Here is a 20,733-nt window from a genome sequence, read left to right as displayed (position 1 = left end):
AACCAGTCCCCTTCTCCTTTCCACAACGCAGGTCGACTCGGCGCCGAAGGCTAGCTGGCTGGATGAATTTTGCGGCTGTGAGTTAGCTAAACAGTACAAACAACAATCGGTTTGTTCTTGTCTGGTAAGTGTTGCGTATCAACTGAAAAGTTTTTTTTTTGTCTATTGGTGTTCTTAAATACGTCTAAGAGAGCTTATTATGTTGATTATAGACTGTGACAATTTAGTATGGTGAATACTAATGAGCTAACAACAGAAATACGGACAGCGAATTACATGCTAACGTTAGCAGCTACATTAACGTTACCGTTAACGGGAGGCTAAGTTAGTCGTTGAAGTGAAGATTAGCACACAGCTCCCGTAACAGTCGATGCATGATATACTTGGTTTTATTAGTTGTTGCTGTTTTCAAATATCTCAATGTATGCCATCTCAACATGGAGTAACCATTGACTGTACATGGGGATTAATCACAGTAGACAGTCAGTACAGTGTGTGATAAAACAACGGTATGATGTGATAAAGCAACGCAAGTTAACGTTAACTTAATGTGAAGCATGGACCTCATCAACCTGTCATGTTAATGTAACTACTAGCCAGTTTGCCAGCGTTGCATTTTTTCTAACGTTAACGACAGACACCTCTGTTAGAGCTACTTCTGTAATGGTAGGTCGGTAGCATAGACTGTAAAAAATAGGTCGGTAGTTGTAGACCGCATAAGTGAATGATCGATAAATGAAACGCCTGCATTAAACACTACGCCAACAACCAGTCACTTCCCAGGGATATCGGTGAACATTTGAGAAAGACCTTAGTTTGTCATCTAACGTCCATGATCAGTCATACTGATAACGTTATTTTTCAAGCTGACGCAAGTTAATAACATTCACACCGCATATTTAAATGTGTAGTTAACATTAGGTAGGCTGTGAAGTTTATTGCACACATATATTTAATTAATTGGTATTACTAGTGGTGTTGAGTGCCTGATTAGATGCTTTGTAATGTTGTAAAATTGTCTGACTAACTTTATTGTAACTTTCCTTTTTGCAGGTAAGATATGGGTGATGGCTGAGTGAATGTACTGGAGGTGGCGGCAAGGTGGTCTCCATGGTCTACATTACTCTGCAAGCAAGGGAATGCCTACGTGAAGTGGTTTGGCTGGGGTGGTCTGAGGTGGCATGTCCTCCCCCTTTCTCCAAGTCCCCTGACATCCATCTCCCTGACATCATCACCCACCGTCACTGGATCAACCTGAAGCCCCTTATACATGGGACATGGCACAGCACCACTACGTTCTGAAAACACATGACTTTCAATAACTTGCGTGGCACCAAGAAAGGTCTGCCGCTGCTCTGAACTTTCTGTTAATGTGACATCATTCATACTTGAGGCTGTACACATCCCTTTGTTTCTATTTTCTTTATTGATGTCACCCAAACTTCAACTTTCTGTATGCCCCTGAACTCACACAAATTGTAAATTGCAATGCGCCATTTAACCAGTGGTGTAGTCTAGTTAGTTAGTTGTAGTGGTGGGTATACTGTGAGCAACCCCAAATGTTATTAAATACGTATCCTTGCCTATTTTAAATGGGTATACTGAGATGATGCTTTTCAAATGGGTTTACTGTGTAGTCCTGTGTATCACGTAGACTATACCATACCACGGTCATTTAACTGCCTTGGTATTTAAGTCAGAGGCCATTGCTTAGTATTTAACTGTAGCCTACACAAAGATGTAGACATTACAATAATATTAATATCAGAATAATTATTGGTTGATACTAAATCAATATTGAATGTTTTTTTTATTTCTTTTGTGTGATCTATCATTCAGAATGCTGCAACATGACTGGTCTATAATCAGCCAAAGAGGACACATCGTAACTCCTCTCCTAGTTACTCTCCATTGGCTCCCTACAGTAGCCAGAATTAAATTTAAATCTCTCACTTTGGCCTATAGGACACTGACTGGATCTGCTCCTTGTTATTTTAATTCAATGATCAAGATATACATCCCCAACCGCCCACTGTGGTCTTCTGATGAGCGTCTGTTGTGTCAACCAGTCTTAAACGCTAGGTCAAATTCAAGACACTTTTCCTCAGTGGTTCCATGTTGGTGGAATGAGTTGCCCAGTGCTCTTCGTTCTTGTGATAGTTTTTGGTCTTTTAAGCACTTATACATTATGGTTTGTATGCAGTAGTACTGTTTTATTTTCATTATAGGCTGTTGATTAATTTGACATTGTTTATTATTGATATTCTCCTTAATGTAGTCTTACCATGTTTTTGTTATTATATTATTGATTGAATGGGCATAATCATGTATTATTGCTTTCCCCCCTCATTTTCATTGTTTATTTCATTAGGCTATTGATTGATCCCTGTTTTAAGTATTATATTGTTTTGTATTTGTTAAGGTTAACCATAACCATCATCATAATGTGGTATTTTCTTATGCACTTGAAGCAAAGAATAAAAATGTTTCTTTAAACGTAGTACCACTTTAAACACATCACACACTGAACAGCAAAGTAGCTTCCTGATTATGTGTAAAATGTTTACAGAGTATCCTGATGTAGTAGATCCATGTTCTTATATTTTTACAGCTGACATGAAGGCTGCAGTATTACATTTTTGATTTATAATGGAGCACCCTCTCTGGTGAAAGACTAGCAAGCATGTGGTAGAGGCATACGATTACAGACATATTGAGAGAGCCTATCAATGAGTTGTCACAGTTTTCAATTTAGATGTATTATTTTGAAATGATGTACGTCTACGGGAGGATTTACACATCACTGGCAAGACCTGATCAAATCATACCAATGCAAAATGCTTCTCCAGCAGTGCAATTGCAGGTAACAACGATACTTTAACGCATTTTCAGATACCGCTGTTCTGAGCATACTAAGCAAATTGGGCATTTGTAACTTTGAATCCCTCCTCACGTTAAGCTATGGTCCAATAATGTGTTCACTAAAACACAAGTAACGTTATTTGTCGAGCTGATTCATAAATGGGCATACCGAGGTTGTCGACCTAGCAGGCTAGGTGGCGTTTATTGCCATTCGCAAGAGTTAACGTTAATGAAACTTAACATCGCCTTCTCCAGTGACAAAGTGTATTCAAATGAAGTTGCAACGATGATGGCGGCAATCACTGGTTACGTTATACCATTTGAAACAAGTAGGACTGTAAATGATGGTGACTATGGCTAACGTCACTTAGGATCAATATAGCAAGCAGAGCCCTTTTACTTTACCTATCAACTGGCTAATGCTAGCATGATGTAGCATGCTATGAGCTAATATACTTAGCATCTACGAAAGAACAGCACATATCTTTTTTCACAAAGAATCGGTCACAACTAACAACGATGTCTCTTACAAACAACTACACAATGTATGACTATAAATATGTATTTAGTCAGACTGTGATAAGATATAGCCTAATGATAATAACAGCAACACTTCTTTAGGTTAGATTATGTGTCGAAATCAGGTGTCGTTAAAATAAGTGAGCGATGACGTGGTAGTGTCTGCAGCCTAGACGGTAAAACATAATGGACAAAGCGTCGTGTCTGCAGCCAGCCAGCTGTCAATCATAGGTGTAAACACGCCCTTTTTAAATTTGTTAATATAACATAAAAAAAAAAAATTTCAGCGAGAAAAGAAAAATTGTGTGTATTGAAGCATCTTGAAAACAATTTTTTCGAATAAAAAGTTGTTGATACAAAAATTGTTTTAGGTGAGAAAAGTGACACGGAAAGTTGGCTACTTGGCCATTGAAATACATGGGGGTGGGCGGAGTTACACATTGTACTGCAGCCAGCCACCAGGGGGCTCTGGACTAGCGCTCGCATCACTCTTAACAGACGGCACAAAAATATTTTTGGTGGCTGATTTGGCTTCACAGTATTTTTTTTAAAATAGGTCTATGGGACTTAACATTGGAGCTGCTCTTCGATAGGAACGCAACCACTTGGGGCGCTGGTTTTCACTTTCCCTCCCTATATATACAGTCTATGACTGGCCCTATTAAGACTAGACACCCTATTCAACTGCTTCCTCTGCCAAAAACTGTTTCAAAATAAAAGTCCTCACTACAATATTTCACTGTAAAACAATTTAACCCTTCAAACTACTGAACTTTTTAACTGTTCAGCCATTGTAACTGTTACTTGTCATCAACTATCACTCCTACCCACTGTAGCTAGTTAGCATGGTTAGCATTGTTAGCATGTTAGTTAGCATTTTTAGCAAAACTGCTAAAAATGATTAGCTAAGTTAGCTAAGTAACATGGTTAGCATAGTTAGCATGCTAGCATGTTAACATGCTAGTTAGCATAGTAAGCATAACTGCTAAAAATGATTAGCGAAGTTACCTAAGTCACATGGTTAGCATAGTTAGCATGCTACCATGTTAACATGCTAGTTAGCATAGTTAGCATAACTGTTAAAAATGATTAGTGAAGTTAGCTAAGTCACATGGTTAGCATAATTAGCATGTTAATTAGCATAGTTAGCATAACTACTAAAAATGATTAGCTAGGTTAGCTAAGTCATATGGTTAGCATAGTTAACATTTTAACATTGTTAGCATGCTAGTTAGCATAGTAACTTGGTTAACATTATTATTTTTGTTAACATAGTTAGCATAACTGCTAGTAAACATTGGAGCCATTCCAACTGTTAGTTATCGTCAACTATCTGCCTAAATAATTTAACCATTTCAATTATCAACCTATTTAACTGTTCAGTCATTCCAACTATATTAAACCTTATCTACCAAGCAAATAATTTAACCATATGAACTCATCATATTTTTGCATTTTCATGCACTATATTTCCTTCAGGAAATGCTTTTCTAGTATGTATTTGTTATTTTTTTAAATGTATTTGTCATGTCTTGATGTCATGGGTACGCTGGCGACTACGCCGCTCCATCCGGCATCTTTTGTCTTGCACTATGTGCATGTTAAATGCGCTTTAAAAATAAATTTGACTTGACTTGACTTGATAGGATCATAAATGGCCACAGCAACAAAGAGGAATGACTGAAGTATTTCTGATATTGCTTGGTATGTTTATATGTTACTGGGATGCCAGATACCACTGGTGAGCCTTCTGGAGGTGTCGTGTGCCTAATTCAATGAAATGCCTATGAAGGAAGGTGTCTGCTTGATAACCCCATTGAAATGCTCTTGAAAGCTACTCTGTTGGTGATGTTTTTGTTAGTGATTTGTGATTTGTTAGTGATTTTGATTTTGACAGTAAATAGACTTGGTTGTTGACTGGCCACTGTGTGAGATCCCCAACCTATAGCACTAGGAATTTAACAGTGTATATTTGAAATGAACTAACTATGAATACATTACTGAATTTTTACTGTATATCAAAACCAACCAGGGGTCCGTTAACCAAAAGCATATTTGCTCACTACGATAGCAACTACCTTGGTAGTGTCACTGCCAAATGTTAGTCCGAAGTTTTGAGTTACATATGCACAAACACTTAAGCTTAATATAGTCACATATCATGTTTTTAATTTTGGAAAGTTAAAAAATAAAAGCATATTTGTTAGCTCTTACTAAAATGTTCATGAAATATGACCGAATAACAACACCGTATTTCTGTATCGTTAACATATCTGTAATGTGTGACTCAAATACTGTCAACTCAGATTTGGCAGTGACGCTACCACAGAGGATGCATCGTATTTAGCAACTATGCTTTTGGGAAACACGCCCCAGTTTAGCATTTACAGTGCTTCATTAAGCACAAGTTGGCCTCACCTGTTATAAATCATTTGTAAATATGTCGAGAAATAATGCAACACTTTAATAAAGCTTTTTGCATGCCCCAAAAGTGTCTAAAGTGTCAACAATTAATTATACACAAGTTGTTCCCACACTATTTGTAGACCTTTAATGCTTTTTACAAATGATCTGTCCATGTATACAAGTAATTTACAAACATTATTGCATACCTTTAATCTAAAGTGTAACTTACCCTGCCTCATACCAATAACATCTCCACTGTCCCTCATCAGTTATAAAATACTTTAAACTATATGTTTTAACTGATCATGAGCAAATCTTTGTGTGGAGACTAGAATATCAAAGCAATACATGAACAATTTACTGTGTTGTGTTAAAATTTAAATTGTATAAAATTAAACCAGAGGGTTTCAGTAACATAGTAGCCTACTTTTACTTCAAGTCACAAGATATTTGTACATTTACATGCAGTAGCCTACAGAATTGTTAGAACTGAAGTATGATCACAAATCACAGGCTGATATTTACATGTAACACTGTCTACCCTGGTAAGATTCTAGTATTATGTAAACCTGAAATAAATTCACTATTGAGTGTCTTATCCTATGATTCCTGTCGGTGATGACAGGGGCACTTTGAATCCATGATTTGATGCACATTGCATAGCACTCAAACAGGGGAGGGGTCAGCCTGCACACAAAGGATTAGCAAAACGAAATTATGGAACTGCAAACTTCATTTGCACTTGCGGCTAAATCGCTACATTTTTTCATGTCGTATCTAAAAAAGAACATACAGCAAATGTGTATGTTTTAAAGGCACTATTGCTGATCTAAAAACTTCAACTAGTTTATCCATCCATACAACCATAACGTTAGCCATGCAGTTAGCATACTGTAGCTAAACGTAGTAGTTTAAAGCCACCCTAAAGTTTTGTTTTACCTTAAAATAACATTTCCAAAATAATTTTGATGCCACATAAATACTACATTTCTGCACTACTCTGAAGAGATCACCAAAATCAAAATGGAAAAGATCTGCTACTTACAGGAATTCGGAGCTATCTTTCTACAGACTGCTGTTGGTGCATTCCCTCTTTCCCTCTATATTGTATTGGAGTTATGTCTATAGTTTGTTGCAAAGACGCACATTTAATTTATTATTGCTCTTCTCAACTGTAAGGGGCTCAGAGAGCAAATCTTTTTTACTGCTGCTTTAATGTTACATGAACATAAAACACATTAACTGTTACATCAGGTTTAGTAGCTTTACCACAGTGACATGTTACACTTACAAAAACAATGAAGCATACTGACTGGTTTATATTCCATTTTGTAATGTTCATGTGCAAACTGCAAATGAACAAAATAGCTATGTGTTTACATGTTCATAACTTAATAGGATAGCTGACGTTAGCTTTCAACTCACCAGGATAGCTTCCTTCAAATTAAGAACGTCCTCTTCGAAATCTTCCTTGCTTTTTCAATCACAATGTTTTGTCCTTGTGACAGGAATCCTTCATTGCATCTAAGTAACTAATAATCATGTCATAACTTTAAAATTAGACAATCTCCATCTAGCCTAGTCTCTGTAACCGCGAGCGGCGATTATGGCCCGAGCACCTACGGTTCTGCGACCTTTCGTAGCCTAATCCAACAATACACTTCTGTTCTGACTCACATGTGGCGTGTGAGTGTGTGTGTGAAATGGACACATCTGATATGGGTGCTATTTTATTTTGCAATATTTATACATTGAAAGCACTTACTCACTTCCTGTTGAGTGTGATGTTTTACACTGACGGTATTCACTAGGTGACCCTAGACCATATGCAAGTATGTGTTGCTGTGGCCTAGAGGATAATGAAGCAGTTAAACATCCATGTCCAAGTGCTATGTCAGAACACAACGCCTATCAAGGCACATTATGGTGCTTGATATGAAAAACGAGAATGATGAAACGTATCAAATTCACAACAGACTTTGACCTGTCTTTGTTACTTGAAATATTTAATTAAACTATAACTGAGCATTTTTTCTGCCTTAACACCTAAACTAGTGTGGCTCAAATAAGATGTCTGTGTAGCGCTCAATTGTCATGTAGGCTATCTTGCGTAGCATGTTCTATTAACAACTTTAAAACATTTACAAATCATATGTTAATCTGTGACTTAACATTACTATATTATTTACATATATACCGTATTTTCCGGACTATAAGTCGCTCCTGAGTATAAGTCGCATTAGTCAAAAAATGCGTCATGAACAGGAAAAAAAACATATATAAGTCGCACCGGACTATAAGTCGCATTTATTTAGAAATGTATTTCACAAAATCCAAAACCAAAAACAGAGACTATGTAACTGGATTATTGAGGCCAAAAAGATTAATGTTAATGAAGACGAAGGAGTGAAGGCAGCCAAGAGGAGGGCAGGAGGGTCATTGCAAAGCAAAAGATTCACTGAAAGAAAATACCATGTGGTACACCAAAATGTATTGTAGCGTGTCTTAAGTTCTTAAAGTAGTGGTCTAAGTTCTAATGTGTATATGGTTATGATAGGCTCTGTTACCTGGGCCAGGGTTGGGGTACCGCCCCCTTCCGGGGGTAATGTGTGTAGTTTTGGGGGGAAAAAGAGTAGGAAGATTACAATGAGGTGTGTGAGTTGGGCTCCTATTCGTGAGTGTAAAACTTGTTCTTGTGGCGTGACTGTGGCCGACAACAGTCAACATTAAACCCGGTTATGATAAACGGTCTCTTCATTGGTACAGTACGTTACAGTATCTAAAATGTAAATGTGTAAAAAAGCATTTTGGGCGATGTGGAGTCACAGGCTGGCAGCAGATTAAATGCTCACAAGAGAGAAAAAGATGCAGTTTTAGACGTGACTGAAGCAAGCCAGGGGATAGGCCCGACGGTAATTGTAAAGCAATTTACAAAAGATTCACTGAACAAAAATGCTGATATGATACATGAAATTTTTGCTAAAAATGTGGAGAATGCAATGCAATCAAGCATTTTGGGCGATGTGGAGTCACAAGCTGGCAGCAGATTAAATGCTCACGATAGAGAAAAAGACGGTTTTAAAAGGACGTGACCGAAGCTGAGGCAAGCCAGGCAATAGGCATATAGGCCCGACGGTAATTGTAAAGCAATTTACAAAAGATCCACTGAACAAAAATGCTTATATGGTACATGAAAATTTAGCTAAAAATGTGGAGAATGCAATGCAATCAAGCATTTTAGGACGATGTGGAGAGACAAGCCGGCAGCAGATTAAATGCTCGAGAGAGAAAAATATGCGGTTTTAAAAGGACGTGCAGACCGAAGTTGCAGCAAGCAGGCGATATTTAAAAATTTATTTAGCAAAATCCAAGACTAAGAACAGACAGACTATGTAACTGAACACATTGAGGCCAAAAATATTGAGAATTCTACAGGGAATCTTGAAGATGAAGGAGTGAATAGTGGCAAGAGGCAAGCCGAAGGCTGCTGACAAGTCCCCAACGCTATTGTAAAGCAATTTACAAAAGATTCACTGAACAAAAATGCTGATGTGGTACATGAAATTTTAGCTAAAAATGTGGAGAATGCAATGCAATCAAGCATTTTGGACGATATAGCGTATTGACACAAGCTGGCAGCAGAACAAATGCTCGCCGAGAGAGCGAGAGAAAAAAAGATGCGCATTTAAAACCAGGGCCTAAATTTCAGCACGGGATTGCGCATAAATTATTACTAAGTATTGAGCATACTAATAAAAGTCCCGCAACGCTAGCCATCATAATGCGAGAAATTCCCACACATTTTACAGCGCTGTCTGACGTTAATCTAATAATGGAGCGGCCTGAAAGCGGACCAACTCTGACTTCAATTGAACCCCATGCAGAGACACACACGCGCGCGCGTGCAGGACCACTTTGGGGGTGCCTCTCTCTCTCAGCAGGATTTGTCACCGCTAAAGTCAAATTATTATAGCCTATTACGTGCTTCTTCATCAACCGCTATCGACAGGAAAGGAAAACAAACGTTTAGCGATCAGGAACCGCAAACACAGAAGCATGACCGCCTATAATATAACGCGAGAGAACATGGATGTGTTCTCCATTTGAGGAACGTTATAATCGATTGCGGACGTGAACAGACAGCTACAGACACGGAGCGCATAGTAGGCCTACTTTCACTTTCTGTGCGTATTCACGTGAAAGATAATTAGTAGCAAAACAGCGATCAAATATTACATGGCAGTGAGTTTTGTTTTCAAATGTTTTCATGCATGTCCAGATAACGGGTGAGGAATGTTTAGGGGACAGACTATCGTGAATCCTGAATTTATGGCTGGGCAAAGCACAGCACCTTTATTGGACCATGGCTTGTAGCCTATTCGATTCAGCTATAGGCCTTCATTTCTTGCGTTTTACTGTGATACATAGGCCTATACTTTTCGTTTGGAGCAGCATACCGGTAGGCTATCAATGGCATTGGGTCACTATTAAGTTTCATGTATGAATTGCGAGATAAGGCATCCGCTTTCATTCATTCATTCATGGAACGTGTGCTGTGCTGCAAGGGAAACCTTATTCCGTATAGCCAAAGAGGTCTAAGATAGCCTAAATTTAATTATTTTTTAAATTATGCATGATTTACTTTTTTATAAAATTCATAGGCTGATGCCTGGCAGCAACAATTGTGTTTAAATGTAGGTTAACCTGGGGCTGGGTGCTACTGGTAGCTTGAGAGCAATGTGTTGGAGACTCATGGTGTAGGACAATGACTTCGTTGGCAACAATATTAAACCAACCAACAATATAAAATATTAAGAAGAGCTATTTTATGAGTTAAATTGAAACAAAATTATACTGGCTTTTATTTGTCCGAATCTGAGGCCCAGCTATAAATAGAATCCCGGCAGTAATTTGAGGATTTAAGTATGCACGTGTGTTTCATGGCTTGTGCATTTGAGAGCGCTCTCTCAAGGCTGTAGACGATAATGTTTCATGTAGGGTTCATGTCAGTTAATATAAATTAACATTTAAAAACTTGTTCAATTATATAATTTTTTTCATATATAAGTCGCACCTGATTATAAGTCGCAGGACCAGCCAAACTATGAAAAAAAGTGCGACTTATAGTCCGGAAAATACGGTAAATGTTTTGTTCATAATTAGTTCATATTAACTAATGTATTATAAATGCTTTAGATATGTTATTGTAAAGTGTTACCTTGTTTTTCACCTCATAACAGTAGAAGTGCCTCACATTGTAAATGTATCATTGCTGCCTGGCACATTTCCTAAGTCCCTGAAAAAAGCTGTTAAAAAGCCACTTCTCAAGACCTGGATGCCTCTGTGCTAAACAATTACAGTCCCATATCCAATCTATTATTGGCAAAATTATCAACTAACCACCTTCTTAACATCAAATGGGTATTTTGACTACTTTCAACCAGGCTTTTGGGCAAATCACAGCACTGAAACAGCTCTTATTAAGGTAAAATTACCTACCTCTCAATACAGATGCAGACAAAACATCTGTCCTAGTGCTATTGGACCTTAGTGCAGCATTTCACACTGTTGATCACAACATATTACTACACAGACTAGAACACTGGGTTGGAATTATAGGTATATTGGGTCAAATAATATCTACAAGAAAAGAGCTTCTTTGTTGCCATCGGCAACTGTACCTCAACACCAACATCCTTGACCTGTGGTGTTCCCCGGAGTCAATCTTGAGGCCATTATTATTCAACCTTTATATGCTCCAACTTGGACAAATCATCAAAAATAATTGTATTTCCTATCATAGCTATGCTGATGACACCCAAATGCACTTTGTGCTCTTTCGCCAAATGACTATGACCCCCTTGAATCTCTATGTCAGTGTATTGAGATGGTGAACAAAGAAAAAAAAACAGTATATTTGGTAAAAAAAGGAAAGACTTAGGGTTGCCAATATGCCATATGCATAGCAGCCATATGAAAGCAATAACTAAATCAGCTTTTTATTACCTCAAAAATATTTCCAATCTTAGGTCTGATGTCAAAACATGACAGAAAAACTAATTCATGCATTTATCTCCAGCAGGGTTGATTACGGCAATGGGCTTTTCACAGGCCTTCCTAAAAAGACAGATTCACATGATACAAAATGCAGCAGCTAGGGTTCTCACGAAAACTAAAAACACCAACCACATTACTCCAATACTTAAGTCCCTGCACTGGCTTCCAGTAAGTCACAGAATTGATTTAAAAGCACTACTGTTTGTTTATAAATCCCTAAATGGAACGGGTCCTAATTACGTATCAGACATGCTTCTTCAGTACAAACCTCCCAGACCTCTCAGGTCTCAGAAACAAAACTTGTTAGTAAAACCCAGTTGCTATGCGGTTCAGCTCGGCCCCAACTGTAGACCGATTTAAATCTAGACATAAAGGTGCTCTAAGCGATGCCACACGTTTTTTTAGGCTAAAACATTTTTTGTCACTTACAGCAAACATCACCTCACCATCTGCTAACTGTCTGTATCCTGAATACACTGTAATAAACGCGATTTCTATGGACAGCCCAGGCTCCAAAAACGGCAACAAAAACAACCTGGGCAAACCTAGCCCATAAAAACATAACAAACTGTTCCAGCAAATCACAGATGAGATGCTCGTTTAGGAGAGTTTCAATTGCACAGGAGGGAGGGGGAGGAAGTAGCGAGCTAGCTCTCTGTTTTGTTTGAATGTCTACAGAAGTGACGTTACCCAGCATCGCTTAGATGGAATAGATTGGATGGAATCCACTATCTTGAAATCTCCTGGCTTCTTCTTCTTATAAACCTTTTCTTTTTACCTTTTCAAGAATGAATGCGACTCTAACCGCTTAACGTACAGACATGTTGAAATAACCGTTGTGTAGGTCTGGAGTTGGACAAGAGATTATTATTTCAGATTTTTAAAAAAGTTTATACTTTTTGAGAAATAGGGGATTAAAAATGCTAAAAAACGTATTTTTCTCGTTATGACATCACAAAGGAGGCTCATTTAGAAGGGTCGTAAAATAATCAGGTGCGGGTCCAGCTGCATACAATCAGGCGCTCCCTAAACTATTTCTACACATCCTGTAATTAATCGCTTTTGAACCACACTGCTCAATTCTCTTCAAGACGGTGTCTGCTTCGTCCAACAAACTATGACGAAACAAATGTTTTCCTACCACATCCAATGTAAGTTACAATTAATTTATATTTTTTCTATTCGAATGGAGTATTTATGTGAAGTACACTGAAAAAAATGGGCTGTTAAATTAACATAAAAAAATCTTGTACATCGGTTGCATCAATTAAATCATGTCCACGAAGTCCAATTAATTCATGTTAAAAGTGGCAAATTGTATTCTGTTAAATTAACATGATTTTTTCATGTGTATGTGAAGAAATTGTTTCTTATCAGTCAAACATGATTTTTTTCTTGTTTGATGGACATAATTTTTTTGATGCAACCGATGTACAAGATTTTTTCATGTCATATTTTAAAAACTATTGCATGTCAAATTAGCATGTTATTTTAAAAAGCATCTTCAATAACCTCAAGCAATCAACCACAACTAGAATTTGAGTACACATTTACACATTTATTTCACATTTCCAGACATTGCAGACAAATGAAATCAAGGTCAAAGACAGTGGTCAAAGACAGTGCAGTGCCTTTAGAACAACGCAAACGAGGGAAAAAACTTAAAAGGCTGCAGCTTCTGTAGTTTCCCCCAAATCTGAACAAAAATACAAAAAAAATCATGACAGCAGCAGCTACATCTGTATATGTGCAGGGGTAGTTTGTGGTGCGGCCAAAGTGGGGATGGTGGAGTTTGTAATGAGCAAGTAGATCAGACCTACTTTGAACCGCTGATTCACATCTCTTGCACTGCCACATTTACTGTGAAAGAGAACACAGAAAGGGAGGTTGATATACCAATACAGAATATGAATACAGACACACAACATTATGATCACAACACACATTTAAAAATGTATAACACTTCGTGAATCAAATTTACCATGTATTGTCCTGTGTACAGCTTTACAAACTCAGCATTACTCGTCTTAAAAAAGTACAAAAGCACATTAAGTGCACCAAGATTTATGACCATGTAGCATTGAACAGTTATAAAAGGTTCAGTTTGATGGAGAAGAAAGAGAGGGAAGTACAACACAATAACAAAAAGAAGGAGGGAGAGAGAAAGTGGAAGAGTTAGAAAAAAAGTAAGAAACCGATGGAGAAGAAAAGAAGAGGGAAGTAGGAATACAAGATTAACCTGAGAAAGGATGTATAGAAAGTATGAGGGAGGGAGACAAAAGAAAGAAGGGAGTGACCTAGAGAACAGGGCTGTGTGTGTGTGTGTGTGTGTGTAAAAAAATAATCAATTGCTGTAACTTACCTGGCACATGCACCAAATGTTCCAATTTCAGTAATGCTGCAGCAAGCTCCTTCTGAAGTGTATTTGGAACTGTGAGGGACCGTTTGCTCTACAGGTGGTAAATCCTCTTCTGCAACACCCAAATCACATGATACAAACTCAGCATTACTCGTCTTAAAAAGTACAAAAGCACATTAAGTGCACCAAGATTTATGACCATGTAGCATTAAACAGTGAAAGGTTCAGTTATCTAAATGTATTGTCCATATGCAATGCTAACCAGTGACTGCCAGATAAACAAAATGCTCCTTTGGCTGTTTGAAGCAGGATTTCACAAGACCATTTTTCAAATATCATCATCAAAAAGCTTCAGCATTTATTCACCAGTTGTCAGATGGGTTTCAATGCACGCACGCGTTACCCTTTAGTAGCCAGTCATGCCTTGGCGCCATCAAAACCCAGCTAGCTTAGCTTGATGTACACTTTCTAGGTTCTAAATCCGCACTAAATCAGCAATTGACGTACAGCAGTGACCACAACAGGTTCCCGAAAATGAAATGAATTCGCTATGAAACATGTGTCGAAATAGTAAAACACACACCACTTGAATACGACGACAACGCCACAACAGTAGCAGCTAACCCATAGCTGGTATGATTAGATGTAAGAAGTTAGTGCAACTATCTGTTTGTAAAAACGCAATAGCTTGGCAAACATTCAGAAAAGTTACCGAAGATTAAAAATCAATTAATATTTACCTCACATTGTAGATCTTGCATGCCGCTCGTAATGTCTTCAGAGCAAGCAATTGTGTGGAAAGCCAGTTGATTCCTCCTTCCCGCTTAGACTCAGGTTAGGTGCACGAGCTACCGGCGTGGTCACGTCACGTAGGCTATAGTTCTTACCATCCAACATGACAAAATTATGTGAATTTGACATTCTCAAGGAATAGCTTAGGCTCACATGATTTTTTTTAATTTCAGAAGGACCACTAATAAATCATGTGAGGTTCTTTCAATAAATTCATGCAATTTCAACAACCCCAAAGAGACCTTTTTTTCAGTGTATGTTTTTAACGACTCGGCTAGACAAGTAGCCTAAGCAAGCAAGCTGCCATTCTCTTTCAGTAGAACTACTCGGCGTTACCCAATCGTCCCCTTAGAATTATAGGGTTCTATATACGTTCTGAGTAGTTCTGAGATATTGAGCTTCAAAGTTTTAGAATTCCATAGAGTTATACTGATAAGTGGAACAAACCTCTTTAGATATAATGTCCAAAAATGCATACAGCTACAAGAAACACCTCACCTTATCTTCTTAAGGTGTCACAGAATAAGAATATGTCAATAACTCAATTTTGACAAAAATGTCAGATAGAACCTTATAATTCTAAGGGGACGCAATGGGAATACATTCCACGATCATGTGATCGCAACTGAAGTCCTCTCATAGGTTCTGTTGGTGCAAAAACGGCTCGGCTATAATAAGCCGCCGAGGCCAACCACAATCACTCTTTCATTCTTCAGCGATGTCACTTGAAGTTTCCCACAAGAAAAATACAGTCTTGCGAGCAAGAAGAAAGGCGCAGATATAGGGAGAAGTATACGGAACAGGGGAGACGGGTATCATCGGCTTCAGCCTTTGCCGGGGAGGAAGACAACTGCCGCCGACTCTCTCTTTTTCCTTCTATACCTCTCTATTTTTTTTTGCTTTTTCAATAGAGGTTCTAAAAAAAAAAAATGTCATCACTCACATACATCATACATACAGTACTCACAGTACAGTTGCAATAGTAAGTCCCTTCACCATACTTGCAGTACACTGCGCCCCCCCCCCCTCTCCCCTACCTACACAGCACATTATTTCATCAGGAAGCTTCTCCAACACACATCCCCAACATACTTACAGCACACTGCCCCCCCCCCAATACACAGCACATTGTCTCATGAGGAAGCTTCTCCAACACACATATTGCACACTGCCCTCTCCCCACATACACAGCACACTACCTTGTACACACACACAAGACCTTGAATTTCCCCTGGGGATCAATAAAGTATCTATCTATCTATCTATCTATCTATCTATCTATCACTATCCCATCTCCCCTGTCATCCCCCCAACACACACACCAAGACCCCTGGCAGTTGGGTTAGCCCCTTGAGCCGTGGATCTGCCCAAGGTTTCTTCCTTGGTAAGGGAGTTTTTCCTTGCCCCTGTTGCTCTTGGGTGCTCCTTGTTGGTGCCCCCCCCCAATCCCAATCCTCCCCCATCTTTCTTATGCAGCCCTTGCCACTTAATCTACTAAACCCCTCTTCTACTGCACTTTTTACCCCCCCCCCCCCCATAAATGCACAAATAGGCTGACACCAGACATAATTTTACTGTATTTCTTACTTCCAGTAACTATATGCATGTGACAATAAACTTCCTTGTAGCCTTGTATCCTTGTAAATCAAAAAAGCATGTCTGAGTCAGTGACCGCCCAGATGCGGAGGTGTAATTGGAGCTGCGGGATGTGGATCGCACTAATATTTTGTTCGTAGTCCAGTTTGCAACAATTATTAGTTAACACTAAGTTGTAAACACTTCGGGAAAAAAAATATTTAAAACTGGATATACCAAAAAACGTTGATGCAATCGCTTCCTGCAAGGACTTTTACAGGCTTTTCCTAAATCACGGAAGAAACGTTGACCAGGGCTCGACCAAGGGAAAAAAGGTTCTGGGAGGGTGTTTGGCTCGGGGTCATGGTGCAAAGGACCCTAGGGTGAAATTACTCCGAACCATTGCTTTAAGCCAGCAGCTTTCCATTCACTATTGTTCCATATTCTATTCACTCTGGCATTACATTTCTAGTTTACTATTACTCTTTGCTTTTCTTGACTTGATACACTTGTTCAAATATTGCCAAGATAATGAAACACCAGGGGTGTGTGAATCAGAAACATTAATTTTGTATGTTAATTGATGGTATTCATGTCTTTTTTTATCTTATCGTTTTATTTTATAATTTTTTGTTCTATTCTTATGTATGGTGTCTCATAATAGCAAAAGGTTCAAACTATAATCTGTATTTTTTTTGGTTCTAGGTGATCATAGTTTTTTTCAGACTGTGACTCTCCTGCAAGATCATTTAGCAAGACTGCTATGCTCAGTGGATTTGACCAGATATTGTACTGTTTCTTCTGTCTCAGAGTAGCCTCATTAAACATAGTCTCCTCTTTGTCTAATTAGATGTGTGGATGAATCTTAATGTGAAACCTCTCCTCACTGTACCTATAGTTCCATATAGCTCACAGAGACGGCAATCAACCATGGCAGGGCAGGCTAAAGCTAAACCGTTATTAAACCAGGAAATGGGTATAATGGCGTACCTTATTGTAATCCAAAATATTTCCAGAGATAGCTGTTCAGCTACCCTTTTCCAATTGGCAATTGGAATTCCAATTCCAATTGCCAAGGAACTGCTACAGAACACTCTTGTCTACTGGCACATGTAAATATAGTATGCAGAATTTCTTCACTGCTAGTGAATCTACTCCTGCACTGATATGCAGCTAAATGTTGTATATGTGTGGGAGAAATTATATTTTGTATAATGTATGATTTACATAAAATGTATGAAGTTTGGTAAGAACTGGTGTTCTTCTTCAGTATTTCACTAATGCAACATACTGTACATTTCTATACATCCCACTTGCTCTTCACGAATGGCTCTCCAATAAAGATTATGCATTGTTAGAATAGTGAGGGCATTCCCTGAGGCAGACAAGAGAATAGTGCTGACATATACTTAATATCATATGATGCAGTCTCCAAGAGCAGGAAAGACAGAGGGATGCATATGGGTTATTGTGCTTAATGCTTAAGTTGTCTCTGCTGGAACTACAGCATGAGGGTCATGGGTTTTCTCATATGTCTGTATGTAATGGTTTTGTCTGTAAACAATGTAAATGTATAAGATGAACCTGTATAAGATGGGGCCTCGCCCCAGAAAACTTTGGATTTGCTGCTGAAACTTTGTTGCTGATAACCTGTCCCTGATTGTGATTTCCATCCCCGATCGTAATTAAGGATGATACCTTTTCCACTGCTGCATGTGACGCCTGGTTGGAAAGAATTTTTAGATCAGATTTGACATGGAACTATACCCTCATTCAGGCATAATTATCCAGTCACTAACCAAATTGTCTGCTGCAGCTCAACCTTGTTGCTGGAAGTTAGCCTACCGGGACTATTTTCAGGTGCTGCATAATATCATTGTGCTGCTGTGGTGGCCCATGGTGTTCCTTGATTATGACGCTGGAATGAGAGTATAGTTTCATGTCAGATCAGCCTAGAAAATCGCTACGTTTAATTTTCTGTTGGTCTTATTACACGTTCTAACTTGAGAGACAAGTTCTAATTAGGAAAATAACTGGAAATCTTAGTCACTTTTAATGCTAGCAGGCGAGCAGCTAATGGTCTAATCAGATGCAATGATCTATGTTAGGCTGGAGCTAAAACTGGTATCGCCAGACTCAGAGAACAGCTGGATGAACTGGAGAAAGAAAAATGTTCCACCTCCCCTTGAGTTAAATCAATTGTTTAACTCAAGGGGAGGTGGAAAATGAGTGTAATTCCCAAAATGGTGGAATATCCCTTTAAGCATTAATGCATGTTAGCATTGTTTTCATTAAGGCTGAGTGTCCTGTGAAGCCAACAGTTTACATCATTCTCTGAAAATAATTTCATATCCAAACAAAATTGGTAATACAGGCCCATCTGAAATATTTCTGACTGATTTGATATCGAATTGAGGCCTTGTGAATCAGTGAAGATACCCAGCCCTAAACCCAAAGGCAGTTGTTGAGACAAGTTAGGTGGAGTAACATAAAGGATGGAGAGACAAGAATGGCAGAGTCTGACAGCAAGCGATGTCTGAGGTGTTCATACTTCTCCCGATTGAAGATCACAAATTCTTGCTGCACAACTTCAAGGCACTCCTGAAGGTAGTCACTCTCCTGAACAGACAGCAAAAGACAGACAAAGTTAATCTGAGAGAGAGAGAGATGGAGAAGGCCGAAGACAGAGAAAGCAAATTACTCAGCATTGCTAAATAATTCATTGATTGACAATTAAGTACATCTCAATGTCAGGCTGCTGAGTAGGTTGGGACCCAAATGCATGACAAGAGGCTTGAGAATACATCCAAACACGATTTTACTTTCCAGAATCCAGGAAACATGGGCAACATGACAAAAAAATAATGACGAACCAAAGACAAAGACAACCACAAGACCTTAAATACACAGGAAGGTAATTAAAGGACACAGACTAATAACTTAACAAGACTCAGGTGAGGGGCGGAGACACGAGACAGGGAACAAAGCCACATGGCAATATAAACAAAGGAACACATGGCACAGGACACAGGAAGTAACAAAGACAACAGGAAGTAAACAAGAGAACACAGCAAACTACAAACTAAGAGTCACAAAAACCAAAACACAAACTCCAAACCGTGACAACATATCCATACAACCAATGCAAATAGTGTTGTGTCACAATACCAACATTTCTGTTTCAAAACTAAGGCACAAATATCTATATAGATATTTCCAATTCCTTTTTTTTGATAGCATACCTTGAAAACATTTTGATGTGACAGATTAGATTATCATCTAGGAATAGGGTAGGCTGTCACAAGTAATGCAAATACTGCAATTTGTTTTATAGAAGGTAAGTCACACAAGGGTGACGAGAATGTTGGAAAATTAACGCTCTGAAAAATATCAATACATGGAATAGAGTACCAAAGCCATGACATGGTGTTGCCAAGGCATCAATTTCACTGTCACTGTTCACTGACAATCTAACTATAGTGGCAACCATAGCAGTGGATTTTTTAATCTATTTAAACGTTTCTATGAAGTTAGAATATTTTCATCCGTAAAAGAGACCTGCATTTAACTTCATAGCCTGTGTTCAAAATCCTTTAATTCATTGATGTGTCTTGGCTTTATTGAGTCAAAAAAAAAAATCTACTGGGATTTTGTTTATTAGTATTACACCTGACATTGGACCCACAATGGCTGCCTTGCACTACTCCACTTGCACACTTTGCAACTTGTTGTTGTTGTCCTGTTGTCCTGAAAACACTTCTGAACACACTTCTGCTGCTCTTACATAACTTGCACCACTATGCCACTTGCATACTTAGGTCAAACAGAACTACCTCAGCCATTTATTGGCCTGACTTTTGCACTATTATATTGACTGTCTACTGTATGCACAATTTCAACCCAAATTTTGCTGATCTTATTTCTTCATTGTATGTGCCTTCTTATTTACTTTTTATATTGTTTACTTGAATGTTATGTCTGTCTGTGGAACTAATTGGTAAAATATGTCTTGTCTCCACCGTGGGATAGTGGGAAACGTAATTTCGATCCCTTTGTATGTCTTGACATGTGAAGAAATTGACAATAAAGCAGACTTTGACTTTGACAGGAAATCTGTATTATGCTGAACTATTACCTAGTTGGTGAAACATGTGTAAACATGT

At 38.4% G+C, this 20,733-nt stretch overlaps 1 protein-coding gene and 1 long non-coding RNA gene across 2 annotated transcripts in view; both read right to left on the bottom strand.

Annotated features, from left to right (window-relative positions):
• The window catches only part of stk32c (serine/threonine kinase 32C), a 484,207-nt gene that overhangs the window by 65,933 nt on the left and 397,541 nt on the right, over window positions 1-20,733 (bottom strand). Inside the window, exon 11 of the mRNA XM_076286494.1 lies at window positions 19,122-19,189. Coding sequence (XP_076142609.1) covers window positions 19,122-19,189 — 68 coding nt within the window. The remainder of the gene's footprint in view (window positions 1-19,121; window positions 19,190-20,733) is intronic.
• Window positions 13,450-15,062, bottom strand: LOC143124794 (uncharacterized). Its single transcript, XR_012987088.1, has 3 exons — window positions 14,944-15,062; window positions 14,207-14,315; window positions 13,450-13,704 (listed from the first exon to the last, which is right to left on the bottom strand). It is a non-coding gene; the product is annotated as an uncharacterized LOC143124794 (long non-coding RNA).

The sequence above is a fragment of the Alosa pseudoharengus genome, unplaced genomic scaffold (genome assembly GCF_046254945.1).
Source record: "Alosa pseudoharengus isolate Yale_2024_CS ecotype anadromous, Long Island Sound unplaced genomic scaffold, YU_APseudo_1.1 YU_APseudo_1.1_scf_15, whole genome shotgun sequence".
Lineage (NCBI taxonomy): Eukaryota > Metazoa > Chordata > Actinopteri > Clupeiformes > Clupeidae > Alosa > Alosa pseudoharengus.
This window is presented reverse-complemented; position numbering and strand designations above follow the sequence as displayed.